The sequence below is a fragment of the Lonchura striata genome, chromosome 15, assembly GCF_050655825.1.
Source record: "Lonchura striata isolate lonStrDom1 chromosome 15, ASM5065582v1, whole genome shotgun sequence".
NCBI lineage: Eukaryota > Metazoa > Chordata > Aves > Passeriformes > Estrildidae > Lonchura > Lonchura striata.
Window position 1 is genome coordinate 14,507,334 of NC_140717.1, and position 27,834 is coordinate 14,535,167.

The window sequence follows — 27,834 nt, forward strand, 5'->3', positions numbered from 1 at the left end:
CATTTTACCAAGATATTATACTAATCAATGAAAATCCACGATGTGCAAAGATCTTTTATTTCATTATTTAAATAAATACTGAATTAGAAAGAAAACTCACTTGCTGCTGTTGCTACTGGTTGGGCAATATTAGGAGGTGGCTTCAGTTTCATGAGTTCATTAAGACTATTGTTCTTGAGCAGATCTTTCAGCTGAATCTGGTCCTTGGAAGGTGCAGTGGTCAAGGCATTGCGAGCTGCTGGTGCTGCCACCGAGGGCCGAGTGGTTGTGCTGGTCTGGATGATCTTTGCTACAGTGATCGTCTGCCTCGAGGTCGTGACAGGCGTCGTTTTTGTCACCACTATTGTCGTCCCCAGAGTTGGAAGCTGATTTATTTGATTCAGCACAAAGGTTGTGGTGGATGGTGGTTGCTGGCAACAAAGAAGCAGGGAAATTTTCAGAAAACAGTAAAAAAAAGAGCAAACTTTATTAGACTTCAGTTAGCACACAGGATACACCAGTTTTTAGAAGACACTTTAAGTAAGTAATATCTTTAAGTAACATGCTGAAGGTGCCAGAGTAATTATCTTGTGCTGCAACAGTCTGAGCAAAAAGCATCTCTCAATACATGGTACATATTTGAGAAGTTGTTTTTTTTTTTAAGGTAAGGAAAATAAAACAAAAATTCATCACCCAAGTACAAGATATGACCACTACAGTTTCCCCCATATCTGATAAAGCCAGTCCAACCCACTGCTGGCCAAAGCTCAGCCAAGTCAGTGTCACTGGCAGTGCCAGTGAGAAGGTATTTGCTTGACAACAGCCAAAAACTGTGACACCATCAGCAGCTGGGATGGAGGAGTGAGAATATGTGAGAAACCCCTGCAGACACCAAGGTCAGTAAAGGAAGGGGAGGAGGTACCAGGTGCTGGAGCAGGGACTCCCCTGCAGCCCTTGGAGGACCACGGATTCCAGGAGTGAAGTTGAGCCCAGGACAAAGGAAGGAGTGGGGAGAAAGTATTTTTAGATTTGTTCTTATTTCTAATTTTCCTCCTCCATTGTTAAATGGCAATGAATTAATTTCCTCGAGTTGAGTCTAGTTTGCCCATGACAAATTGCTGATCTCCCTGTCCTTATCTCAACCCATGAGCCTTTCACCATGGTTTTTTGAGATGGAGGAGTGATAAAGCAGTTTTGTGGGCACCTGGTGCCCAGCCCAAGTTAAGCCCCCTCCCCACCCAAATGCTGGAGCAGCAGTTCAGTTCTTACCCGAACATTTAATAAGGCTGGAGTGGAGACAGTCTCAGGTTCTTGTTTGACAGCAGCTGCAGCCTCAGTCTCCAGGCCCAGCTCTAATGCACTGAGTGGTACTGACTGCAGAGGGAAGAAAGCAAACAAGTCAGCAGGAATAAAACCTTAAGGCTTTTGTTCCCAGTTTGTGCCTGAAGTGGCTACACTCTGGCAGAGTGAAGGCCATCAGGGAGTTTAAACATGGTATTTCATTACAGTTTTTATGTATTTTATTGCAGAGCAGCTAGTTCCCAATGACATGAGAGTTTTCCACGGATACCTGACATTATGTCCCCATGTCATGTCTAGAATTAAGCATATTTCTGTCTGTACTGCTCTCAAGTCTTTAACATTGATTTCTTGTATGGAAGTTTAAAATTAATTCACAAGCCATTTTCCAACCTCAGTACTATGAAGCAAGAAACTTAAGAAAACTCCACATACTTCAACCACTTGCCATGCACACTATCCCCTTTAGCCCCTCCATCCCAGCAAATCCAAGCTCTAACAAATCCCTATGTTCTTGTTTTAACCTGCTGAACAGCTGGAGTTGGTGCTGGATTTGTAAGAACCACATCTGCAGAGTCAATATCAAAGAGATCATTTGGACTGATTCCACTCTCACTCAAAGCAGCAAGCAACAGATCTTGTCCTGGCTCCACCATCTCTGAAAAAAAAAACCCAAAAACACCTGAATACGAGTAGATTTAATTCTGATTTATTTTTTGCCCACACACATCTCCATTTCCTCGATTTAAGGGCATTCACACTGCAGTCTCTTGTACACACAGTTTAACTTTCTAGATGTGCTCTAGTTCTTTTGTTTATGTGTAGGCTTTTCAACATATCCACCACATTTAAAAGCAGAGAGAATTAAACAGTTTACTACACAAAATGCTATCATACCCATAAACTTAAGACACCTTTTCTAGTCTTTGAGGCACTACATTTTCAAGTGTTACAAGAAATACCAAGAGCAGAAATGGTCAGACCATGTTATGCTAATGATCCATCTTTGTTGGTGAAGCAACTGCATGAGGGAAGCACAATTAAAACTCATTTACTTTATCTTGTAACAAGCTAGTGATAAAGAGCTTATAAGGAAAGCTTCAATTTCTTGCTTGCTATTACATTAGGTTACATTCATTCACTGGAGAAATTTTGTTTTGCATAGTGGAGAGAACAAATGTGCTACTATTATAGTATGTAACTGCTTATTAAATAGGACACTAACATCAGGTCACAGACTCCTTTATGTGTAGGACAAGCAAAACTAATTTCAAAAAGCTATTCTAGACAGTATAAAAACTTATTAAAAAGCCAAATACTCCATATTTAAAGATGAAGAGAGAAGATAACACATTTCACTTGCTTAAGAAGGAAACCCATCTGCCTTAGTATTAAGAAAAAAATTAAATGATTTCACAGAACTTGATTTGGTGCTTATACAGTCTAAAATGCACCTCAAGCAGATCTTAATTTCACTCACCCTCCACACCCCTTAACACCCACTGGGAATTAAAACATCAAAACCCAATGAAGCAAAACACCTACTCTAAAGCAGGTAAGAGGACAAAATTTTTTGTTGGCATTTTAGATGTTCATTCAAAAAACTCTAAAACAGCATTCCCTTACTCATCCCTTCCACATGCACAGCTAAGCCACATCCAGCTGGCTGGTCACACATATTCCTCAGCACATTTAGCAGAACAGGTAATTCTTGTAATAAGCTAAGCCTCAGGCACTTAGTTCTTACTCTTCCCAGTTTTAGTCTGTGCAATAGCAGGGAGAAACCTTTTGGTTGTGGATTCATACTGAGATGGTGGCACCATAAGTGCCATGTACTGGGACAAGGGGAAAATACATTTTAATAGATGAAAAAATAAAGATGCTCCAAACAATATCAAAGCAACAATCAATTGGTGGGACTGCTGCTGACTACACACAGCCCCATCAAACACCACTTGCTTGTCAGAACAAGACTCCTCTTCCTTAAAGGCATTTGAGGTGACCATATAAATTGGCAGAATGGTCTTGTTTGCTGCTATGAGGTACAGAAAATATTAAGTCATCTAGCTGATTTAATTGATATGGCAGCATCATTAAAAGGATATCACCACCCACTAGCCTGTCTCCCAGAATCTTGAATGGATCAACAAAAGTAGTAGGACCTGACTTTTAGTTTCAACTTTCATTCCAGAAAGACTGTGCTTCCTCTCTCAAAAAAGGAGACTATATATACACATTAATTAGATAGGATAAATCCTTAATTTTCATCAGACTGAAATCTTAACAGTGACCATCACATCCAAGTTCAGAGGCTTGCAGCATTGTTTACTAACCAGAAACAGGTGAGGGATGGAAAGTTTAAATCTGCAGATGAAATTGTTGCTTATCAGTACGTTTGGTGTTCAGAACTTGAGAGCAGCTACTGGAGATGAATTTCTCTACAGAAGGGGAATTAACACAGGCTACCCCACCAAAACAGCTCCGAAACACTTTAAAATTACTAAATAACTAGTTGAAGTTAACTAGTGAAGTTAAAATAACTTCACAATATCCATTTGGGAAAGAGGCATGAGCACCCTTCCACACAGGGCAACACCTCTGCTCAAAGGACAAACTAAAATATTTAAATGTACAACAGAAAAACCATCAGTTAAGTAATTCTTTAGTCTGTATGAAGTTGTGATCACCCCACTGCTAAATGAAGATATGACTAAAACTTGGTTGAGAGCTACAGGACTGGACTAAATAGAGGCACAAAAAGGCAGGAGCTTGGGGATTTTCACTTGAGAACTAAGAGAAAATTAAAAGACTCAAGAACTCTTAGTCTGCTCTCACATTATAGGAATGAAAGGCCTTTCTATGAAGTTGAGACTCAAAGCAAAACCAAAGCTAGAAGAAAAACCCACACCCAACACCACAAAAACACATCTTCCCCAGCCACCCTACAATGGTGTCACAACCCATGCCATCTGTTTGAAGACCAGTTTGACATTTCCACAATGCCACTGACCTCTATATGTTTAGCCTTTAAAAACATTATGTTTTTTAAAAAAGTTTCAGAGTTCAGAAAAAAACCAATTCATAACAGTTGCTTATTTCAAAGTTTTCAGCAAATGACTGGCAATAGAAACTAGCAAAGCAATTCCTACAATTTCAGAGGAAATATCTCCAGTGTAGAAACACCTCTTTCTAGTGAGGCTGTTTTCATATAAGAAATCCCCCAGCTGCACTTCTCTCCTGATACCCCAAATTTTAAGTCTTAAAAATTCATCGTTGCTCACAACCCTGCAAAAAGCTCAGTAAAACAACAGCAATTGTCTGTCTGTCAGTTTGGACAATGAAAGTTTGACTAGTTTCACTTATTTTGTTTCTGTACAGTAGGAACAAAGCTGCATTGTTTGGAACAAAAGGAATTCTGAACTTCTAGAATTTTTACATTAGAAGTCACTGAATACTTTGCACCAATTTTAGGCTTTGTGCAACTTCCAAGCACCAATGCTGCCCACCCTCCTCATTTTCATTTTGCAAGGAAATTAAATGAGGAAGAAAAAAACACAGGAGAAGCTGCATTGTGGTAACTTATTTTATTTTCTGTAGCACATGCTGGTTAAGCTTAAAACATTATCAGGCTGAACCAGCTCCATAATCTTGCAAGGTAGGAGGCTCCTCAGCTAACACGAGCGAAAGTGACTTTATCAAGCTCTGCAGCTCAGCCTTGGCAATACTATATAAGGACCTGTTTGCCACATCTTCAAAATCTCCAAAAGAAAATACTTATTAAAAAGTTGTGAATATTACAAGCTGTTCTCTGAGCATTTCATCAAAGAACTGTTTTGAGCATGTAGAATCTTGCAGATAAGATTGTCTATGTTTAGTGAGGTAGTCTAATGTCACTGAGCAAGAATCAGCCAATTAAATAAAACTAAAAAATGTATTTATGAAATCTCAATGGTTGTAATCTTAATGACTTTCTTTGTATTAAGAAAAAGCAAACTGCTGCTATTTCAAGAAGAGCTACCAAAGGAGACCAAACATTTTTGTAAGGTGCTCTCCTGATGAAGAAAATAGATTAAAACTTTGATAAAGAGGCAGTTATGTGATCACTGCACATTATGTAAATAATTCCTCATTTAAAGATACAAAACTAGAATGCCATGTTTAATATCATGTCATGTATCCATGCCAACCTGGCTCTCTCTCTCCTTCCATTTTAGCTTTGGTACAAAGAAACAAAACAAAAAAGAAAGAAAAGAAAAAAAAAAAAGATTCTAAAACACATGTCAAGCAACCTGCTCCGTTTCCCCTGAGAAGCATAATGGTAGAATCCCAAACAATGAAAAGCCTTTTGATTTTCAGGTCTGGGAGTTACACATTGTAACACTGCATGCCTGAAATGCTTATTTAAAAACCATAATCAATTACAGTATCATAAGTTGGTCCAAACCAAACATCACAATCAAGCAGGCAGTGCTATTCCCAAGCCCTTCAGACACTTGGGCTCTGTGGTGCACCCAGCTGCAGCCTGGGTGTTAATGCCTGGCTGGGACACAAACAGCATTCAGCAACTTTTCTTTTACTGGAAAGATTTCCCACTGCATTTTAGGGAATACCTGTCATCTGAGCTGTACTGGAAACCATTTATAATATCACACAAATACTGGAGTTGTAGAGACAAGACAGCCCTGCAAATTCTCTGCCTGTCTAAACCATGAGTTATTAGTGACCTGAAAACTTCACATCTCCTTTTGCAGCCTCTCAGAGCAGAGGTGTAAGGGCTGCTGAGCCCCATCCCACCCAGCAGGATTCTCTGGGTAGCCACGTGGGTTCTGCTCATTTCACAGCTTTTGTCTCCAGAAGGGAACCTGGGTAACAGTAAAAAAAAAACCTCAACCGACCCAACCCCTTCTGGTCCCGTCCAAGTCACCATCCAATCAAAGAGCAAAACCCTAATTAATGAACTCACTCATCCTTCCATGCCTTAACCTCAAGACTAGCAGTTAATTTTGCATTCACACGTACAAAGGCATTCTCACAAAAACCGTAAGTCCAATCCTGGAAAAGTCATTCCCACTTTTCCAAGGCAGGTTACCACTCAAACATCAAAGCTTTCAAGGACACAAGGGACACTTCGGGGCTCTGTGGGCTTCAACTCTGCCTCAGAGATTTTTAATGACTGTTCTACAAAATTTACAACTGCCATGTTACACAGTCTGCAAATGTGAAATTCAGAAGTTCTGAAAATATTAAGACTTAACAATGCAATAATCTGGCATAAAATCAGCTTTCCTACTAAAAGGCTAGATCTGGTAATTTGGACAGCAGTGAAAGTTTTTAAGAAGTAAAAACTCCAAGAAATAAGAACAGCAAGTGAGCACTAGGACCCTTAGTTTTAGCCTGGGAGGCAGCTCCAGGTGTGTCTCAAAGCACCATCCATGACCTGCTTAATTTGCTTTTAGAGTAGTTCTCAGCCAGTTTTGAAACCAAAGTAGTAGTCTGGAAAAAAGACAAACTCCCCACATTTTATTTCTAAATATTAAGATTGCATACAAATGTAACATCTCATGGCTTCGAGGGAGATACAGAATACCAATTCAAATGTCACGCTGTTACACAATTTCAATTCTTGCTGTACAACATCAACTACAGATTTTCATTTTGGGGGAGGGCAGCTTACAAAACATTAATATATGTTTTTAAGTAATTTTAATCCAGACACAGCCTTGGTAGTCTAAAGCCAAATAGTCTACCACTGAGTTAATTCCTAACTTCACACTGTGCCGTTTGATCACACTAAATTTTTTTTTTTCACTCACTCTGGAGTTACCTAACAAATCAATTCAAGGGCTTTATTTTTGAAGCATTTACAAAATCTGCCTCATCTTTAATAGGTATCGAACACGTATAACCAACCTACGTGTTTAAATACCTGAAAGAAAGTACAAGAGTTCTAATTTATACTCTCAAATGCAGTGTGGAACCTGGCCAGCTAAAAATAATAAAGAAACAACAAAAAAAAAAACAGAAGAAAAACCCAAAAGGCCTCTTCCCCATCAGACTGCAGGGGCATTTCTATGTTAAACTATTACTCACCCTAGCAACCTCTGTTTGAGGTGCGCTCGTTACGAGTCCCTGGACTTTGAGGCCGTGTCTGTCGCCGCGGTTCAAGTCCCCGGGAGCAGCGGGGGCCCAGAGGGCTCGGCAGGGCGGGGAAGCCCCCGGGGAGGCGACGGGAGAGACGGGGGTCGGCGGCTCCTGCCCCGCCACCTTCCCACCAACACGTGTTCCCGACATAAACTTCCGGGTTGGGCCAGAATCGGCTGCGTAATCCCGTCCCATGAGCGACTTTTTGTTCCCAGACCTTCACCTCTTTAAAGATCCCTCCAACAGCACCGCGATCCGGGGGAAGGGCGGGAGGGCTCCGTCTCACGGCGGCTTTCGGAGCCGCTCCGGCACCATAAATCAAACACTCCCCCCATCCCCCCCGGCCTCGTTTCTCCATTTCAAACCTCAACAATCGGCGGCCGCGGAAAGAGCGCACAAAGGCGCGGGCCGGGCCGGCCCGGGGGGCTCTGCCCGCGCAGGGCTGCGGCGGGGGGGAGCGGCTCAACCCAGCGCCGCGCCCGCCCCCGGCAGAGAAGCGCTCCGCCAGAACCGGGGGGCCCCGCCGCCCGCCCCCGCACGCCCCCGGGCACCAAGTTCGCGGGACAACCGGGGCTCCGCCGGGGCGGCGGCGGCGCCCGGCCCGCCCGCCGCGCCGCCCCCGGCCCACCGGGACCCCTGCGGGGGCGGCCGCGCAGCCTTCCGGGGCTGAGGGACCGAGGGAGACGCGGAGCCGCTCCCAGCACAACGGGTCCTCCCCGGACACCCCCGCGCCGCCGCCGCGGGCCCCGGTGAGGAGCTGAGGGGAAGAAACCCCCGGGGCGGCCCCACAATGCGGAGAAGCGGCCAGAGGCGGCCAAAGAGGAGCGGCGCCAGGCAAAAGAACAGCGCGGGACTTACTCTCCGTCGCACTCGATGCTCCCGCGGGCTCCTGGAAGTCTCCGCCGCCGGCCCCGCCGCCCGCCGCTTTCTAACTCACGGCCGCCATCTTTGCCCTCCCTCCCCTCACAGGGGAGGGGGGGGGGCCGGAGGAGGGGGCCGCCCGCACCACGTGACCCGGGCCGCGCCTCCCTCCCCCCGCCGCGCCGCGCGCGCTCCCCGCCCACGTGACCCCGCCAGCCACCGCCCGCCGCTGGCGCGCGCTCGGCACCACGTGACCCGCCCCCCCCGCCCCGCGGGCTCCCCGGTCACGTGGCCGCCGCCGCCGTCTCGCGCCCACCCCCCCCCATTCCCGTCGCCGGGCCCTGGCGCGCGTTCCCCGTTCGCCCCCCCATCAGGTGGCATGCCGCGCCTCGGTTTCTCTCCGCTCTCAGCAACGGGGAGGTAGCAAGTTCCCCCTTCTCTCCCCCACCCCAGAAAAAAAAAAAAAACAAAAAAACCCGGCGTATCCACCGTCCTTCAAATAAGCGACGTCCCCGCGGGCGGGCCCCGCCCCAAAGCGGCGGCCGCACTCGAGCCTTGGCGATCCGGGCCCGGTTCCCGGTAGGGTGGGGGGAGGGGAAGGCGGAGGCGAACGGCAGCGAGCGGTCACGTGACCTAGGGCTCCCGCAAGATGGCGGCTGCCGGCGAGAACCCGGCAGCGCGGCGGAGCTCTCGCGAGACCTCGCGTTTCTCGCTGCATCACGGGGAGGGGCGGGGGGGGGGGGAGGCGCCGTGCGCGCGCCCCCGCCTGAGGCGGTGTTGGCGGGACCGGGCCGGGCTCGGTGTGAGCGTGAGGGGAAACGGGGAACGGCGAAACGGTGTTCTCTCAGCTCATCCCCGCCCCTGCTCCCGCCGGTGAATGCCTCTCACTTCAGCCGGCCCCCTGGTCCCGTCCCTCCGCGGTTGGCGGCTCCGAGCAGCCCGGTGCGGCCGGTGCCTCCCCGCCCTGAGGCGCCGCCACCTCCGCCCCCTCACGGCGCCGCGGCCCTGCGGAGCTCCTGCACCGGATCTCCCCCGGCAGAACGCGGGAGGATTTCCCTGCTGCCCTCCCTGGGAATGCCCAGGGGATGTGATGAGTTTTCCCTTGCGAATGTTTTACAAGCTGCTAATGTGAAACTTGCTGCTGCAAAGAGTGAGTTAAAATCTGGAGACCACTCGTGCTAGTTTCACATTTGGAGACATTTTTTTAGCGCTGGAGGCCCCCCAGACTGAGAAGACTTGTTAAAAGAGACAATCTTCCAATAAAATGCTTTCCCAGTTGTGTAAACCATGAACATTTGTGAGAACTTTCACACAGAATTGAGGCAGACAGATGAAGTGTAAGCAATTCAAATGTGCAGTGCTACTTATTCAATCTTGTGCAAGTTTACTTATCATTAGACAAATCTAACAGAGATTAATATACCCAATAAAGGATTAGACAGATTAAGGGTAAACTATTTAAAGACAAAGCAACGTTAATTAAAATGATTTAAGTAATTCAGATTAATCAGTGATGCTTCAAATGGAGAAAAAGATGACAGAAGTGAGGCCAGAGACCTGAAGAACAATTGAAATGGCAGCTTTTATCTTGATTATTGCCCTCTGCACACTTCAGATGATGAAGTACAGCTCACACGTGCTGAACCGAACTTTAAATCTCAGCAGCTCTGTACAAACGTGACAAGGAAGGGAGGGTTTTGATGTCTTGAGTTGAAAAGGGAGTTACCTGTCAGCGTTTGTGATCATCCTCGACTGCAATAGGTGAGTAATCCCGCTGGTGGAAATGCTGCTTTCCATTGGCGTGGAATTAGCTCAGGCACATTTGTCTGCAGGACTCTGTTTCCATAGAATTTTGGCATGTAATTCACGGATCCCGCTGCACTTTCTAGTCAGAGATTTTTTTTTTTTTTAATCATTGGTAGATACAATTCTGAATGTAATTATATTTTATAATCTATGAAATGCAGTTAGCACCTACTGGCATTTTACTCTGTGACTTTATAAAATGATGTTGCTTAATGTAACACTCAGCAGTTACCCTCAGGGATTATTTTTACTTGATTTCTAGTGGCTGAAGCACAAATTGTAGGGATTTCATCTTCTGAACGAGAAATTTGTGTAAATGCGGTCATTTATTTTGCAAATTGCAAATATGACAGGTGCTGTGTGAGAACTTGCTCTCAGGTGGCAATATTTAACAAGCATCTCCTTGGTATATTGGACAGAAAATGAGACTACTAATTCAAAGATAAAATAAGATTTTTTTTTTAACCTGGATGAAGTGTTCATCTAGACCGAAGAGATTTACCTTGACGATTTTCTACCCTTTCTGAGCAAATCAACGCCTCGCTCGCTCTTCCTTCCCTTCCCCCACAAAACAATTTCACATTTCCGCAGTAAAACGTGGTGCTCTCGGGAGCTGCTCATGCGGCACTACGGGAGAGAATATTTAGGTCACTGGGTTTTAGCGCTGCTCCCTCTGGATTACGGGAGTCGGCAGCGCTCTCTGCATGTGCCGCGTGTCCCGAGTCACAGTGACGGGCGGCTCCAGCCACGCTCTCCTGGGCTGGAGCCTTCAGCATTTCAACTTCTGCTCATCTCTGGCTTCTGGCCGCAGCCAGCTGAGGGGCAAAGCCAACATGTTTTGCTAATTCACAGCGTGATCCCACCGCGCCGGGAGCAGCGGCCAGTTAGAGATGACGTTGTTTTCTTTGTTGCTCTGGGGAAGAGAATTCCTTGGCTTCCTTTGCCCTCTACTGGTGGCCCGCACGGCTTCGATGCCAACTCGGTGCCTTTGCTTAACATACATATGTAAAATCATAATTTAAAACACACAACCCCCAACAGCTGAGCAAAACTACAGTTGAGGCCGTTTCCAGAGCTTTCCCAAGACATTAGGAAGAGTGCTCCCTATTACTGTAAGAAGGAAATCATCTTAGTAGTTTATGAAGATCTTTTTTTTGCCAGTTACATCCCTGCTGTGCAATAAGTACAGTGCAAACTGGGGTGGAAAAATCAGAGCAGTGTCTGCTCTGGTGCTTGTGCAGAGAGTTTGGAGTACCTGCCTTGGTGGAAGAACACCATGGACGTGGATGTTCATGGACGTGATGCCCAGAGAATGTCAGCTGGCTGCAGCTTTGAGTTTACAGGGGAATTCCCAGTGAGTTTTGGTTGCCTCTCTGTAAAATTCATTTGCCTGGTGATCGAAGACCCAGATGTACCAAATGACAGTGCCCATGAAGAGCTGGGTTTGTTCTGTCTTCTCCCAAAGTGCCTGAATGCAGAACTGTCACAGGAAAAGTAGGGAGTGGGCTGGAATGCTGTGCTGCCTTCTGAGACTCCTCTGCAGTCACACTGAATTCCTGCCCTCTGAGCCCCCAGCTGCTGTGGGACAGCTTGGAAAGGACGAGGCCCCAAGTTCTTACTTAAGATGAGAAGGGTTTTTTCCTGTTCTTAAGGGAAAGGATGGCTTTCAGCTGTACCACAGACTGGCTGTTTATGTCACTGTGGGAATGCCAGCGACAAGCAGCAGCCTGTGGCTACAGATAAGCCTGGGGTGGGAAGCCACCCCTGTGGCGATAGCGCTCGGGCCAGCACAAGCACCACAGCCCCAGCTCCTGAGCACACACACTCTGTAGGCCTCGATGCAGGAGGGGTGGCACAGATAGGAAACAGGAGTCCTGCACCATTGCTCAATAGAAGCGTTCTGCTTGTCGTGGAGCATCAAAGTCCTGTGTGGCAATTTCCTGACTTCCATGATGGCATCCACGTGGCATCCATCCAGATCCCCTGAGCCACGCGTGCTTTGCCTCATTGCTGTGTTACTCTTTGCCATTGTACTTTCTTGATTTCAAAGTGCATGTACTAGTCCTGTTGGAAGCTTCTGACAAGGAAGTCGATGCTGAAGGCAGTTCCAGCTCTCCTGGTGATAATGATGGCTGTCATTTGCCTTTGTAATATTTTAGCTGCCCTCGTTATGGATTGGAGATTTACATAAGGTCTTTGACACTTCAGTGCAATGCTGGAGAATTACCTGCTCTCCAGGCAAGCTTGGAAGATAGAACTAATAGACTTAAACTTTAGCCAAGGAGATCTAAACCAAACATTGTGTAAAGCAGCCTAATAATTTCGCAGAGCAGAGTTTTACAATCCCGCCAGGATTAGGGGTACCCCGAATCCCTGCTGCGAGGTGGCGTGGGCCGTGTGGCCTGCGGAGAGGTGCAGGAGGGAGGCAGCGTTGGCGGGACGCCGGTGCCGGTGCGGAGCGGACGGGGGGTACCACGGTGCCCCCGCGCTCCGCGGGCTCGCACGGCCCGGACGGCCCCGCTCGCGCCCCGCGCGCTCCCACCACGTGGCGCGGCCCGGCCGCGGAGGGGCATTCCCTGCCGGGCCGCCAATCAGAGCGCTGCCTGCTCTCGGCACGGACCAATCAGCGCCCAGCGAACACACATTTAAACCCTGCTCCCGGGAGCCGCAGCCACCGCGGTGTGACAGGGGGAGGGCGGGCCATGGCCGCTCGCGCCAATCAGAGGCCTGAGCGCGATGATTGGCAGGCGGTTAAACCAATGGGGTTGCCGAGGGTAACGCGGCGTCTCCCTGCGGAGCGGTTGGCGGCGGCGGGGACTCCGCGGGGACAGCCGGGGCCGCCCGGCGCGGGGGCTCCGAGGCGCGCGGCCGCCGCCGCCGCCGCCATGGCCGGAGGTGCGCGGGGCGGAGCAGGCGGGAGCGGAGCGGGGCCGGGACGCGGCGGGGCCGGCGGGGCTGGGCCCGCGCGGCGCGGGGCATCTCCGCGGCGCGGAAGCTCCTCCTGGGAGGTGCGGGGAGCCGGGGCCGGCGGGACTCCTCCCCCGCGCGGTGTGCGCAGCTCGCCGGGAAGGGGCTGGGCCGCCGCGGCTCGCCCTGCCGCATCCAGCCCTTTAAACATGGCGCAGGCCGGGGCGGCCGGGCGATGACCGCGGGCGGCAGTGCCGGACATGGCTCAGCCGCCGATCTTCCCCCGTTGCTCCTAGGGAAGAACATGCCCAAGACCAGGGCGGGCGGCGTGGAGAAGGCAAGCCCCGAGAGCGCCGAGAGGAAGGGCCCTAGCCGCCCCCGGGCCGGCGGGGTAAGCAGTGCCCGGGCCTGGGCGGGCGGAGCGGGGCGGGCGGCTCCCGGCGTCTGCCGTGCCCTCCGCTTCCCCCCGGGGCGGGCGAGCCGGCGTGCGGGCTGCCCCGGGGAGCCGCGGGGCCCGGGCCTTCGGGACCCCCTCAAATCCGCCAGAAATCGGTTAACTTTAAGTACGGTCGGACTCTTTCCGTGTTTTCCTGTGCCCTACCGCAGACAGGCACTAGGCTCGACATTCCCTCCGTGCCATCTTCCCCGTCTTGTAGTTCTGTCACAGGCAGCTGGCCGGACGCTGCTTGTCTCTTTGCCTTTTACTCCCAGTGGAAATAATTGTGGCTGTTGCATTAAATCCTGGAGCCCCTCTCTAGCCTTCCGTGTGTTTCGCTGTGCTGAGAAAATCTCTGCTCCCCGGGGTCTCAAGCCTGGCACAGACAAAGACGTGGCAGCGGCATCTCGGTTGCGCCAAGAGCGCAGCAGGAAGGGAGCTGGGAATGAAGGGAGGAAGCAATGCTGGAAAAATAGTTGTTCCTTTCCCGTTCATGGTGTATTCAAAGCCTGAAGGCTCAGCTGGCAGGTGGACTGCAGCTCACTGCTTTGGGCTTTCTCCCAAAATGCCCGTATTTAAACTTCTTACTAAATCTTGAGGACTTTGAAGCTCAGGGTTCATTGCTTGTATTTGTTAAAATTGAGTGTTTTCATAGTATTTCATGCTTGGAAGCTCCGGTTTTTTAATAAGGAAGTTTTGCCTTTCATAGGCCTTTCAGAAATATTAGAGGTCAGGGAGTGTCTGTCCTGTTTGCTTTTTCTCAGGATGTTCCATCGTAATCTCAGTCTTTAGTCGTTTATATTTGGACTAAGATTTGAGCTTTTAACTAGTCTAATTTTGTGTGAATTATGTACATAGGAAGTTTGTTATTCATTACCACGTTAATTATTAAAATTATCCTATCTGTTCTATTGTGTACTTTGTTTACTTTTTCATTGTCTGTGTCTGAAATACTGAGGTATTTGTTTAGTCAGCAATATTTGAGCTTTTTTTGACTACTGGGACCCTTTGTTCCTTGCTTTTCTAAGAAAATGGATGCATATTTTTGTTGTTTTAACTGGCATGCAATGTCTGAAAATTGCTTTTGGTTGAGCCAAATTATAGCCAAGAAAAACTCATTCTGCCCAAGTTGCATCTGTTTGTCCAGACTCTGAGATTTCACGGTTGGAATGTGCCTGCCATACTCTGCACAGGCAATCATAGCCAGGTGGCAGGAGGCTGTGAAAGCAAAGGTGACAGGACTCCACTAATCTTTGCTAAATTTGACACTGCTCACTGTTGGCATCTTGGAGCCTGAGCCAGCAAACAAACCCCAGGCTCTGTGGTGTCTGGCCATACCAGAGGGTTTTGCCATTTTGCCATTTTCCTGACTGGGCTTTGCACAGATCCTTTAAGGGCCCTTTTTTTTTTGCCATAAACAACCTTTACACTTTATGTCATATAATGGATAAAATATAGCACTGTTTATCTCCTATGCTTTGCTGAGAGGTGTCACTCAAGGTAGGCTGTAAAACTGATTTCTGTGCTGCTCAGTTGAGCATATAATTTGCTGCAACAACATTTGATACCTCCTGAGAGTAGCTGGGTAGCTCATACCGCTCTGGCTGTGAGAGCTCTCTACTGGGCCTGGGCAATTTTTGCTGCACTATTCATATTTTTTTTGGCATGTGCTCTTTGAGGCTGCCTTCCTCCCCAGGAGCTCCCACTTGGGTTTTTTTTCACACCAAAGTTCATACTGTGAAGCACAAGGGTGGAGGCTGGAGTTAGCTATGACTACTCCATCCTGCCACATTTTATTATTTAAGTTCTCAGCACTCTGTTTTCACTTAGAAATCAAAACCTCAGTGAGTGTGATGCTTCAAACAGTATAATTTGCATCAGCAAAATCACCTGTCAGCCCTGGTTGCTGCAGACGGTTGTGGATGCCAGCTTGAGGTTCCTGAACTCTCTGTGCTGAACTGATTTTTTTGTGTGGGTCTGTTTTAGGAGAATGTGTTTATTGGTCAATCCAAAATCTACAGCTACCTGAATCCCAACAAACCTGGTGCTCGCCCCCCGCTTCAAGAAGAAAACTCTGTCATGTATCACGAGGTGAAATGTCAGGGCAAAACACTAAAGGAAACCTACAGGAAAGGAGCTGGTAAGATTGAGCTTTGGATTGCTTATCTTGGTGAAGGTGCTCCCACTGCCCCAATTCTAATATTTTCATCAAGAAATACAAGCAGTGAGGATGAGCCCAAACTGGATGCCAAGTGCCAGGCTTCACAGTGACTAGAAATGGGAGTGTTCTGTAAGTTTACCAAGGGGAAGAAAACCCATCTGGCTTGTGTTTAAAGGTGCATTTAACAGCCTTGGTAATTTGTCAAAGTACTTTGATGCAAACAATTTTACAATCAGGCATTTTCAGTCCCATTTGACACAAGGAGTGTCAGGCTTTCTGGAAACTTGGGGCCTTTAGTTCCTAATTTGGCACCCCCAGCTTTGGCAAGGAGGTAAAGATGGCTTTAGTTTGTCCCACTGCTGAGGCCTTGCAGCTGTACTTCTTTTCTCCAGTGAGACTGAAGCATCTGTCTCAGCAGATGGGACTGTTAAACCTGATGGTTTACTCTACATAAAAACGTTGATGAGCTTTAAACCACTCTCGCCTACCTCTGAGTCAGTTATCTGAGGAGGAGGATGTGGTTGTATTGGGGTAGGATGCAAAAAAACAAGTAAATGTTGGTTGTGGGGAGTGTGGATTTCTTGTCAGTGCCAGCCCTTTAGCTCCCATGGATTTACCCTGGGTGGCACTGGCCTCTTGGTACCAACATCTGCAGCTGCTGAGCCCAGCAGTGCAGGGTCATTGTTCTCCTTTTTCTCTCATTTGACAGAACTCTAAACCACTGGAATTCATTTAAAGCACTCAGGTATAGTTGGTCCTAAGTTCAGAGCCTTACTCGATTTCCTTGTCACCAGGAAAAAAGAAAGGTGGCAAAATAATTGAAGGTGCTGTGAAACCAGATGACCAGAAGGATAAGGAAGGTGGGTGCAATCCTTCGGTGCCCTCTGATCAAAACCAAGAAACTGTGGAAACCCAAAAGACTCCCCTGCCTGCAGACTGTGCTGAGGAGGCCAATGCAAAGCCAGCTCAGAAGAAGATGGTTAAAGCAAAACGAGGACCAAGGAAAAAGTAAGTGACTTCTGGAATTGTGAAAGGATGGCTCTTTGTTTTCTCAAGAATATCATGCTTTAAAAACCCTAAAATAGCATCCAAGTACCTACTTTGCAGAGGACTTGTTTGTCTTGAAAGCAAGGTTAATGTGTTCTATTGTTCTATCACGAGTTAAATGTTTGCTGGTTACCTATGGAAGAAAATAATGAGCCATTAAGACCTACTTTCCTGTGGACAAATGGGAATGTGTCTTGTCAGAAACAGAACAGTTGGAGGCTTCCTGGCTGAGCTGATACCCTTTCTCTTGGTATCAGAGTAATATGACCTAACATTAATGAATTCCTTGCCAAGCAGTTTTCATGACCTAAATTTTCGAGTGCCTTCTGGCAAGGCACGCAGGGGGCCCCAGACTTGCAATGTGACCTTCAGTTGATTTCCAACGACATCTCACTTGTATTGTTCAAGAATTAGTACTGGAGTAATGGAAATAGTGTGGGGAAGAAAAGGGGATGTAGCTGTGGCTTGAAACTAAGAGTACTGATAAAAAACACTGATTCATATTGATCACCTTTCAACTTACCAAGCTCAAATAAAAATTTCTTGCACATACCTTTGCTCTAGTGCTTTAACTTAACAAATAGTCTGAAATATGTGTGTGTGTTCTCTTTTTCTTCCTCCTTAGAACACAAGGAAGAACACCAAACAGAAAAGTGACAGATTATTACCCAGTTAGAAGAAGTTCCAGGAAGAGCAAATCTGAATTGGAGGTAGTGCTTCTTGTTAAAATGACATTACTTATAACATGTCTGACTAGCTGAAAATCTAACATGTGTAACTATGGTTTCCACTCCAAATGCAAATAAAGTTGTGCACTTGAAGTATTGTTAAGAACATGCTTAAGCTTTGGAAATGCTGGTCCAGTTTAGAGCAGAATCTAGCTGTTTATGTATTTTGAGGGCAGAAATCTTTCTGCTGTTCAGTTTGCTGGAAATATGAGATGGTTTGGAACAATGAGTGTCATTGGTGGGTAATTTCCTTCCAGCTCTAGAAGAAGCTACAAAAGCTATCAACAACATTATGGTTTTGTTTGTTCTTGTTTATTCTGCAGACTGAGGAAAGGAGGAAAATAGATGAGCTGATTACAAGTGGGAAAGAAGAAGGAATGAAGGTAACTGCAGTGCCAACCAAAGTAGTCATGTACTTTTTATTACACAGTATCTTGATGTTAATCTATTTAAACAAAGAGTAGCAGAACTCAGTCTCAGGACCCTGCAATTTTCTGATGAAAATGCAGGAGAACTGGAACACAGTCCTTCCTTTTGAGTGAGCAATGTCCTTTTGAGTGGAGGATAGGTGTGTGCTGCAGCCTCACTTATAAATCTGAGGGGGCTTTAAGGTCTTCACAGAAATGCACTCCTGAGTTCTTTCATTGGAAGACTTTGTGTCCAGCTACCCAGTAACTCAGTGTGTCACAAATTCATCCTGCATTCCACTGTGCCATACATTGTGCTTCTACAGCTTTGTCTGCAGTACACACAAATTCCCTTTTGCAGCAGCTTTTTAATGACAAAGCATTTCCTAGTAATCAGCATATCTGCAATGATGTTAAGCAGCTGGGAAGTGAGAGAGTATTTTCTTTTCAACTCAACAGATTGATTACATTGATGGAAAAGGGAGAGGAGTAATTGCTACTAAACATTTTAATCGAGGAGAATTTGTGGTTGAATATCATGGGGATCTCATTGAGATCACTGATGCCAAGAAACGAGAGGCAGTATATGCTCAAGACCCATCCACAGGCTGCTACATGTACTATTTCCAGTACCTCAGCAAAACCTACTGGTAAGCTCAAGTTTCTATTGATAGAGGCTTTGAATGCTTCTAATTCTTTTCTTGTTTTCATACAAATTTTTTGTTTTTAATGGGAAATGTGAATTATGAAATCTTTTGGAGCACTGATCCATGGTCTGAGAGCCTCCTGTATGCCTGGGCTGTGAGGAATGGTAGGTGACTCAAAGCCCTCTTCTTTGAAGTATAGCACAAGCTATGCTTGGATGAGGCTTGTAGTTCTGCATTGGTCTTCTGCCTAAATTTATCCTTTGTAAAATGGACTCCTTTATCTGAGTTGAGATGAGTTGGTTTGGAAGGCAGGATGGACAGACTCCCTGGAAGAGAGACATTTCTTTTGACTGGGTGTCCTTGTTGCTCTAGTCTGACACCCACTCCAGTCCAAGCTTTATAATTTTTTTCACATCTGGATTCTGCTATTCCTGAAAACAGGCAGCTCAAACAGTCCAAATGTTTCATTTTCTGGGTTTTGTACTAACTTAAAAATCTTACAGAGCTGTTTCAGTTTCCCTGCCTTGCCATATTGGGGCTGCTTATTTAATCATGCTTGTTCTGTAATGTAACATGATAACATTATGTTTCTCCTTAATTTTTCAAGACTGGTGTGAATTCCTCTTTCTTTGTGTGATTTGCACTTTGGGCTTTGTCCACATGTGTGGCCCTCTCCCAGGTGCCATCCCACGTTGTTATTGCTCTTTCAGTGTCGATGCTACAAAAGAAACGAATCGTCTGGGAAGGCTCATTAATCACAGCAAGTGTGGCAATTGTCAGACCAAGCTCCACGACATCGATGGTGTGCCTCATCTCATCCTCATAGCTTCCAGGGACATTAAGGCAGGTGAAGAACTGTTGTACGACTATGGAGACAGAAGCAAAGCTTCCATTGAAGCTCACCCGTGGCTGAAACACTAATTCATCTTCCTTGTTTTGGGGTTTTTATTTTTGGACTGAGTGTTCTACAAGGAGTCAATGAATTTTTTTTTTTCTGCCCTCACTTCCCTCAGCTTTCTTAGTGGATGGCTTATGGTCTTCCGAGCTCCTCAAAAACTGCCTTTTTGCTTTGCAGTATTTAAATACCTATTACAGTTTTCCAGGCAGGCTTGAATAATTGATCTTAGATTGCCAAAACTTTTCTATCATAAAAGGAAAACCCTCCTTAAAATTCGACTGCTTCTGCGTAGTGACCAGTGCCACTTGAGCAGTGAAAGACTTGCACAGAAACTTCATCACTGGGGTTGTGCTTCTGCTTTTGCAAGGAAATCTCACGCCCTACGTTGGGGTGCTGAACTTTGGCTTTATGACAGAAGTATTGCTGTACTCTGACTTGGTCATCCAGTGGCTTGACTGCCTGTCAGACTGCTTTTCACTGCCCAGTGCTGACAGGCTTCTCTGAGATGGATGCTACTGTCATTCTCAAATAATTTGTGGTAGGAATCCAGTTTCTCCTGTGTCATACATTCTGTTGGCAATGAACTTCAAATGCACTGGCACTGAGGGAAAAGGGTGGTCAGATTGACTGCTTCCTTTGGAGAAATTGCTCCCAGCCAAATGAGGATAAATTTTAGTAGACTGGGTTGATACTGATTACAGATGTGAAGATAGAACTTCACAGTGAGAATTAATGTTTGACATTTACTTATTTTCTAAACTTTGAGAAGGTACCTTTTTTATAGTTGATGGCTGATTATCGGAGGCATCTCCCAGAGGATTTTAAAGAAGTAAAAACTCTCCAAAATTTTTTTTATATTACTTTCCTATGCTAATTAGCCACATCAGAAGCTATTTATTTACTGTGAATGCTTGAAGTAGAGCATAGTGGTTCCAAAAATAGGAGTCTTCTTCATATGCAGCTTCAAACTGTAGTGATGGAGCTCATGCAGTGAAGAAAGTAGATTCCTTATTGCCTGGTCCTGTAGGTCTGTCCAGCATGTCTGGTCCCACTGTCTCACACGGGAGTCGAGCGCTTGGCATCTCGTGGATGTTCGGAACGTTTCTGTTGGAGAGCCAAATCTGGGATATAGGCAGGCAATACAATGCAGGTCCTTTATGTTAAAGAGGAATTCTTACCAGTTGGAATTTTTGCCAAGGCAGGCTTGGCACGTGTGTAGATGAAAATGGCTGTGAGCCATCAGCCACGCTTGCTGCTGGAAGATGTCAGCAAGGGATCTGTGGCTCTGTTAATGTCTTCTATTCCTCATGTCTTGAAGGCTGCTGCTGTTCCAGCTGAATGCCCTCTAGACAATCTTATGCTTGCCTATGTGATAGGTCAGATAGCAACAACATCCTGGTTGTGTGCTCCAGCAGCAAGAGAGGTGGCTTAGTGATGTATTTTTTAAATTAAAAACTTGAAGACAATGTCTCTGTAAAATAAAGAATATATTTATTATTGATGAAACGGCTGCTATACTACCTGTCTCCATTGCAGTTTTATGAGCATTTTGAAAGAAAGCTGTGAAAATCATTGGCTATTAAATGCTTTATATTATTTGCTGCTTCACACAAGGCAAACTCGTCAGAGCAAGCCTAGGTATTTTCCCATTTCTGAAGAATTAACTGGAGACCTGTTGAATTACATGTACTGAATTTCAGGTAAGCCTCGTTGGCCAGCTTGTCTTGAGTTGGCAGTGATTTTTTTCTCTGGTCTCAGTAATAGGGACCTCAGCAATGTGTACAGTGTCCTGTTAAACTAGAGCACTTCCCTTAAGTCAAAATTGGAATAAATTTTTAAAATTTTATTTAAACATTTATGTGTTCTCTATCAGGTTAAATAGCTTAAAACCTCTGTACTTCAGCATCGCTTTTGTAAACAAGAAAGGGGAAAGATCTCCCTGTTTTACATAAAAAGAAAATGTATTTTCTGAAAGATTAACTGGTAATTGAGTAGCACTGCATTGGAGGATGGAATAAAGCTCATGTTGCACTGCGTATGTATCCTTTACTTTTCTAGGAACACATACAGAGATCTAGAGATCTATCTCAATGTACTTCTCCCTGGAATGTGCCATTTGGGTGTTTATCTCTGTGCCTCACAGGAAAGCTTCATCTTCTAACAAGGTGTCACAGGGAAAGATACCCTTGGGTTGGGAGCTAAACTGCTTTTTAAAGGAGATTGGAAAATATATGCCTGGACAAACCTTGGAAGAGGATGGAATTCAGATTACATATCAGCATCTTTCCAGCTCAGAGATGCATCCTGGCTGTTGCTGATTGTTTCTTTGTTTCGTTTTTCTGTGCACAAAGCCTCTGCTCAGGCCATGCAGTACTGCCTTCCCTGCTGCCATGCTCTAGAAAATACACAATGAGGGCATGGCCAAGGCTTATTGATATTTTGAAGATGGCAAAAGGACTTCATTGGTTCTGTGCCCTGGCTAAACCAGCTGGCTTGGGTCAGCCACCTGAGGTGTGGCCTTGCTATAACAGGTAGTTGTTCCTGACCTCTGAAGGGAGGCTGCAGCTCTGCCTTCTGCTGAGCCACATTTACATTGTGCAGCTGAGCAGATGTGTGAAGTGCCCTATATTTTTCATGCTGCCAGTGTAGGAGAGGGAATCAAGACTTCAGAGCCTGCTTTTATTTCTGAAGAGAGTAAGATCACAGTTTGATACCTGTCACTGCTTCTTTTATGTCTGTTCAGACTTCTGCTCTGGATATTCTACCTTTCTAAATGGAGAATCTAATTGGTGTCTTTCAAGCTTCTTTCCCCACTCCTCTGTTTGCCCTATATGCTTCCACTGGTGCTAAATCTCATTACTGAGGCCAATACACAGCTTGTGGCAGGTGATTGAAAGAACAGAGCTTATGCAAAACACAACTCCTACCACAGGAGACCTTCAGCTGTCAGAAATGAAATGTTTGCTGCATCTGTTCCAGTCTGAGCAGTGCCTGCACCTCAGGCCTTCATGTGGGTAGAGCCAAATTGCAGCAGCTTTTCTTCCTTCACTGTACTTTTCTCCACTGGTCATCTCACCTCCAAATAACCACTTGTGAATGGCATGTCTGTCTTAACTTATCTTCATCTTACAAAATCATTTGGGCTGAATGTTTTGATAGCTGGACAGGATAAGTATGCTGTAGTACAGATCATCACAGGCTCTTCTAATAAGAATAAACCCCAACTTTTTATAAATGTTTTATTTTCTACATGTGGGTAATGTCTGACATTAAGAAATACAAAAAGTGTCTGTTTCAAACAGTTTCTGAAAAAGCAGAGTAAAATCTGTTCTGAAAGAATATTATACAACAGGATTTTAATGAGATTGCTCATTCTCTACAGTAGGAGTGATGCTGCTGCTTCCAATCATTGTCTTTCCTAGTGCCTCTGAGGCTCATCAGGGCCATTCTCACCAGCAGCAAAGTCCTTGAGGATGCTCATTTTCCATGTTTAAAAGAAAACCTAGAAAAAGAAAAAAATCAATAACAGAAAGGGAACAATAATCTACAAGTGGAAAACAAGGAACAGGCAGGGGGCTGGCCCTGCCACTGTGCTATTTTGGGGGACTTTAGGAACAGACCCTGAGCTGGTGGGTTTTGTGTACAGTGTAAATAAAGCCTGGGGCCAGCTGGGGTGCTCCCACAGCACAACCCTGAGGGGCTGGCAGGGGAGGCAAGTATTGAATCATTTTGTTCAGGAATGCTTGTTTTTCCTAGGAAAAAAGTGACTCCCTCTTTGCCTGGGTGGAGGTTGCTTTCCTGTGCAGTGCTTTTTCCCCAGGAAGAGATTGCTTTATCAGGCTTTTAACTTTACATGGAGAGCAGAAAACAATATCCAGCCAATTAGGCTAAAGTTCAGCATCCACTCCTGGATTCACTGTGAAAGGAGTGGGCCATGTTCTCATAAATTCTGCCCCAAAAGCTGCAGACAAACTTACAACCGTTTGATGATTGTCTTCTCTTCACTGTCCTTTCTGCTGCCAGCACTGCTACCACTGGCTTCTTTTTCCAGTTCTTCAGTTTGGTCCCTTTTCTGTGAGATGATCCCACTGGGAAAATAAATGTTTTTGTTTATTTTTTGTGGGTTTTTGCAGAGTGTGACAGTGCATGAGTTAGACCTCTCACTGGGCATGGGTGAATGAGTGTTCACAGGACAGGGATGACGGCCCAGCCTCTTCCTTGTAGTGAACTGAAAATAATGAATTATTATCTCTAAATACAGCAGTGTAATGGTGCCAGGGTTATGCTTTAATGAGAACACTAAAAAAGTAACAAGCTGACTTCTCCACAGAGAAAAAAAATGGCAAGTCATAATGGGGGTGAAAGGGAAGTGTAATCACACTTGGATTTGTGCAAAACCGAAGGGTAAGAAGAGGGTGAAGACACAAATGGTGAATTTCTGCAGGGGTAGATGTGTTGTACCTCCAGCACAGCCACCCAGGCTCACACCAGGCCTGGGAACAGACGGGAAGTTCCCAGCTCTCCTGCAAGGCAACTGCCTGTTCCTCTTTCCACCCTACAGAGGAGAGAAGAAAGGCTTTGCCTCAGCTCTAGATTTTGCCATCCCACCTCAGTGTTTCTACAATCCAGAAGCTGTAACCGCCTACTCAAGGCAACAGTTTCGGTTTGACCAAAGGGTGTTTTCCCTGCCTGGAACAGGGTGAGATTTTCCCAGCCTGCTCACTCAGTGTTTTCACAACATGTCCTGAGCTGACCTCAGTCATTTGGAGAGCTCAGTGGATCAAAGCTTGTGACTGTGGTAGCTGCAGGCAAAGAGCAGCCAAGCAACACTCAACTGGATTCGGAAATAAAAACACAGAGCACTTAAAAACTGGTGTGACACCAGGCACAGGATAATTCTGAGGCAGACTCTCCTCTTGGATAAATGAGACAGCGAGCTGTTGGGTGACACTGCAGAGCACCAGCCACTTTGAGCCAGTCTCTGAGCTGTTTGTTACCTTGTGTTATGCAGAGCTTATTTCTAATGCATACAAGGCATTTTAAAACATCTATTTATCCTCTTCTGCACAATTACTCTTTACACAATTACAATTAGGATTTTATGTGACTATTTAGAGGGAAAATGGGTTTTGGCTTAAGCTGTAACACTGTATGAGGAGATAATCTCACAAATTACTCGACCTGATAAGCAGCCCTGCCCTTCTCTTGGTGCACAGCATTTTGACTAGATCACTAAAAACCTGAAAACATTCCCACTGTTACATGTTTAACTTGGCCTATACTAAACTGTGTAACAGCTGGGAAATCAAAGCAAGAAGCCATTGCACTGCTGCACAGCAAAGCAGCCAGCTGAGCTGGGAAGTGCTGCTAGGCAGTTTGTAAATTCTTGGATTTAAGTGTAACTTCTTGGCTTAACCTGCCTGTTACAGACAAGCCAAAGGGCGGGCTCGCTGTATCCAGGAGGGTGCTGCTGAGATATCCCAACTGAAATCTAATGTGCTCAGACATTTTGTGTCTAGATCAAGAAGAAATTTCTTGACCCAAAGAGTTTATAATCCAACCAGATGAGAGGGGGCAGAGGTTGGGAAGGAAATCCTTTGGGGTGAATGAATTTATAGCACCAAGATCAAGACCCTTCCCACATCCCACCCTTTGACTCACTGACTCTCCCTTCAGGAATGACCAAACCCTTCTCTGAAATCACTTGCTTTACACAGTTCAAAGGCCTTACACAACCCTCTGTTGGCAATCTTAAAAACCCCACAGCTTATCATGAATAATGAAAGAGCTCAATATTCTGTTTCTAGATCAGTGCGACATCCCCATGGGAGCAAAGGACCGGAGATCACCCAGCACGGTGCTGCAGGAGGAAGGAAAGCTTGACTAAATCTGAGCTGGAAACCCCCCGTGCTCTTTGGTATGTCGTGTTGCTTTAGATACAGTGTCTGTGCAGCTGCTGTGACTGCACAGATGAATTCCTGTGCAGAAGAACCCAGCCTGGATGTGGAGTGGGAGTAACTCTGCGTAGGCTGAGAGTGGGACAATCATGGGAATGGGCTGAGAACTGTGCAGAAGAAAAGGGAGTTTGGTTTTTAATTCCTGTTGCATAAAGACTTCATTGTTCCCCCATTTTTCTTTGTTCATTTGTATGCTCTGGGGAGCACAGAGGTCACTTACATATCTGGGCAGTGCCTATCCTGACCTAGGGGCCCAAACCTGCAAGACTCTCACCTGATAAGCTTCATGAAGTACTTGTTATTAGTGGTATTAGTTCTCTGCTGGCTTCAAGCTTTACCTCTTATAGCACTGCAGCTCCTCTTGCACCACCAGAAGCTGAGCTTTCAGCTGGTTCCTCTCTTGCAATACATCTCGGAGCTCCTGTAATGTGAACCGGGGCCGGTTGGGGTCTGTGAGGTCTATCACCATTTGATCTGGTCCAAGGCTGGGCTGTAAAATAAACAGTGATAGACCTTGTAACCTCTCAAAAAACTCAGCATTCAGAGTAAAATATCTGGATTTTCTAAATACGGAATTTTTAGAACTAATATGAATTCATCACAATCCTGATTTTTTTTTCAAGCAGTTAATTATAGTTCTTTATATTTTTGTATTCTCTTAGTGACCAGCCAAGTATAGGCCACAGCTGTGACAGGCTCTGACCGTTAAAAGAAAAGTCTCTGTCCCAAGAGTTTGCAATTTAGTTGTCAGGAAGACGCTTTTATCAGATTGTTCTCAGATGATGAGTGAGGCTGAGCCATCTAATGCCACACCAAAAGTCCGTGTCAAAGAAAGGTGAGAACTGAACTCGCCTTTTTTGATTTAAGACCTCTGTAGTTATCAAGACATCCATTTCCCTCACAGGGGGTAACAAAGCCTCAGTGTTTGTATACAGTTATCTCTATGGGGCCGGTGCTGTGCAAGAGCTGAACACGGCGCGTTTGTACTCTCTGAACTTTGTGCGTGTCTTTGTGCATGACCGACCCAACTTTGCTGGGTCAGCCACTGCAGTGAAACGAGCGAGGAATCCACAGCACTGCAACCACCCCGAAGGAAAGAGCTTCAAGCCTTTCACGGCCAAAGACGGGAAGTGACTTTGTGACACAAAAGAGACCACAACTATTGGCCAGCCTGGTGCGGCTCTGGGCGCGCTCTGCGACCCGCGCGTGGTGTGCCGGTGTCGGGGCCCGTGTCCCGTGTGTCCCGGCTGAATCCCGTGTGCCCTCGGCTGAATCCCGTGTGTCCCGGCCGAGTCCCGTGTGCTCCGGCCGAGTCCCGTGTGCCCTCGGCTGAATCCCGTGTGCCCCGGCCGAGTCCCGTGTGCCCTCGGCTGAATCCCGTGTGCCCCGGCCGAGTCCCCTGTGCCCCAGCCGAGTCCCCTGTGCCCCGGCTGAGTCCCCTGTGTCCCAGTCGAGTCCCCTGTGCCCCGGCCGTGTCCCCTGTGCCCCGGCCGAGTCCCCTGTGCCCCGGCCGAGTCCCCTGTGCCCTCGGCTGAATCCCCTGTGCCCCGGCCGTGTCCCCTGTGTCCCAGCCGAGTCCCCTGTGTCCCAGCCGAGTCCCCTGTGCCCCGGCCGAGTCCCCTGTACCCCGGCCGTGTCCCCTGTGCCCCAGCCGTGTCCCCTGTACCCCAGCCGAGTCCCGTGTGCCCCGGCCGAGTCCCCTGTACCCCAGCCGAGTCCCCTGTGCCCCGGCCGAGTCCCCTGTACCCCGGCCGTGTCCCCTGTGCTCCGGCCGTGTCCCCTGTACCCCAGCCGAGTCCCCTGTGTCCCAGCCGAGTCCCCTGTCCTCCGGCCGAGTCCCCTGTGCCCCAGCCGTGTGCCCTGTGTCCCAGCCGAGTCCCCTGTGCCCCAGCCGTGTCCCCTGTACCCCAGCCGAGTCCCGTGTGCCCCGGCCGAGTCCCCTGTACCCCAGCCGAGTCCCCTGTGCCCCGGCCGAGTCCCCTGTGCTCCGGCCGTGTCCCCTGTACCCCAGCCGAGTCCCCTGTGTCCCAGCCGAGTCCCCTGTCCTCCGGCCGAGTCCCCTGTGCCCCAGCCGTGTCCCCTGTGTCCCAGCCGAGTCCCCTGTGCCCCGGCCGTGTCCCCTGTGCCCCAGCCGTGTCCCCTGTACCCCAGCCGAGTCCCCTGTGCCCCGGCCGAGTCCCGCACCCACCTGCGGGGCGCTCCCGCGGGCCGCCGCCCGCAGCTGCTCCAGCTCCCGCCGGAGGCTGTCCCGCTCCCGCCGCAGCTGCTCCTCGGCCACGCTGCTCTCGCTCACCAGCGCCTCCAGCATCTCCAGCACCCTGACGATCCTGAACTGCAGCCGGGCGCGGGCGGCGGGCAGCTGCGGCCCGGCGTGGAGCTGCAGCAGGTCCCGGCCCACCACCGAGGAGATGTCGTAGACATCTGCGGCCGTCAGCTGGAACGGGCTCTTCTCCAGGGCGCTCTCTGGGCCGCCATCCTCCTCCTCATCCTCATCCTCCTCCTCCAGCTCCTCCTCCCCGTCCCGGCCCCGCTCCATGCCCGCCGCACCCCGGCGCTCCCT

At 47.3% G+C, this 27,834-nt stretch overlaps 3 protein-coding genes across 10 annotated transcripts in view; 1 reads left to right on the forward strand and 2 right to left on the reverse strand.

Annotated features, from left to right (window-relative positions):
- The window catches only part of SBNO1 (strawberry notch homolog 1), a 28,980-nt gene extending 20,596 nt beyond the window's left edge, over window positions 1–8,384 (reverse strand). Inside the window, exons 1-5 of one of the 4 annotated variants that reach the window (XM_085593328.1) lie at window positions 8,278–8,384; window positions 3,612–3,716; window positions 1,803–1,936; window positions 1,249–1,353; window positions 101–410 (exon numbers count right to left, since the gene is read on the reverse strand). In XM_085593328.1, the coding sequence (XP_085449454.1) occupies window positions 101–410; window positions 1,249–1,353; window positions 1,803–1,934 (547 nt within the window). In that variant the 5' untranslated portion in view covers window positions 1,935–1,936; window positions 3,612–3,716; window positions 8,278–8,384. Of the gene's footprint in view, window positions 1–100; window positions 411–1,248; window positions 1,354–1,802; window positions 1,937–3,611; window positions 3,717–7,368; window positions 7,575–8,277 lie in introns of those variants that run through there. The other 3 variants (XM_085593329.1, XM_021532761.4, XM_021532762.4) reach the window with 3 other exon arrangements.
- A 4,389-nt stretch (window positions 8,385–12,773) lies between these two features.
- Window positions 12,774–25,360, forward strand: KMT5A (lysine methyltransferase 5A). 4 transcript variants are annotated; one of them, XM_085593342.1, is made up of 9 exons: window positions 12,774–12,981; window positions 13,290–13,384; window positions 15,416–15,569; window positions 16,385–16,598; window positions 17,263–17,347; window positions 17,689–17,748; window positions 18,232–18,422; window positions 19,130–19,262; window positions 25,125–25,360. In XM_085593342.1, exons 1-9 carry the CDS (start codon window positions 12,789–12,791, stop codon window positions 25,251–25,253), a joined length of 1,254 nt encoding a protein of 417 aa, XP_085449468.1. In that variant the 5' UTR covers window positions 12,774–12,788; the 3' UTR covers window positions 25,254–25,360. The 4 variants fall into 4 exon arrangements, 3 of the variants coding, with proteins under 3 accessions (XP_085449468.1, XP_085449467.1, XP_021388439.4); XM_085593341.1 differs by lacking the exon at window positions 25,125–25,360 and having other exon boundaries at window positions 16,385–16,450; window positions 16,526–16,598; window positions 19,130–21,353; XR_014958681.1 differs by lacking the exon at window positions 25,125–25,360 and having other exon boundaries at window positions 18,232–18,583; window positions 19,130–21,353.
- Window positions 20,786–27,824, reverse strand: RILPL2 (Rab interacting lysosomal protein like 2). Of its 2 annotated transcripts, XR_014958682.1 has the most exons (5): window positions 27,463–27,824; window positions 25,613–25,764; window positions 23,779–23,872; window positions 23,295–23,405; window positions 22,543–22,819 (listed from the first exon to the last, which is right to left on the reverse strand). XR_014958682.1 is itself a non-coding variant. In XM_021532767.3 (4 exons), the coding sequence occupies exons 1-4, from the start codon at window positions 27,808–27,810 to the stop codon at window positions 22,795–22,797; spliced, it is 636 nt and encodes a 211-aa protein (XP_021388442.1). In that variant the 5' UTR covers window positions 27,811–27,824; the 3' UTR covers window positions 20,786–22,794. The 2 variants fall into 2 exon arrangements, 1 of the variants encoding a protein (XP_021388442.1); XM_021532767.3 differs by lacking the exon at window positions 23,779–23,872 and having other exon boundaries at window positions 20,786–22,819.
- Window positions 27,825–27,834: the final 10 nt, after the last annotated feature.

Excerpts from the sequence above, each read along its gene's own strand:
- KMT5A (XM_085593342.1), top strand. The coding sequence starts at position 12,789 with ATGGCCGCTCGCGCCAATCAGAGGCCTGAGCGCGATGATTGGCAGGCG. Across the intron at positions 12,982-13,289 it reads CGCCGCCGCCATGGCCGGAG|GGAAGAACATGCCCAAGACC; the intron begins GTGCGCGGGGCG and ends CGTTGCTCCTAG. Across the intron at positions 17,749-18,231 it reads GGAAAGAAGAAGGAATGAAG|ATTGATTACATTGATGGAAA; the intron begins GTAACTGCAGTG and ends TCAACTCAACAG.
- RILPL2 (XM_021532767.3), bottom strand. The coding sequence starts at position 27,810 with ATGGAGCGGGGCCGGGACGGGGAGGAGGAGCTGGAGGAGGAGGATGAG. Across the intron at positions 25,765-27,462 it reads CCCGCGGGAGCGCCCCGCAG|CCCAGCCTTGGACCAGATCA; the intron begins GTGGGTGCGGGA and ends TTTATTTTACAG. Across the intron at positions 22,820-23,294 it reads AAGACAATCATCAAACGGTT|GTTTTCTTTTAAACATGGAA; the intron begins GTAAGTTTGTCT and ends TTCTTTTTCTAG.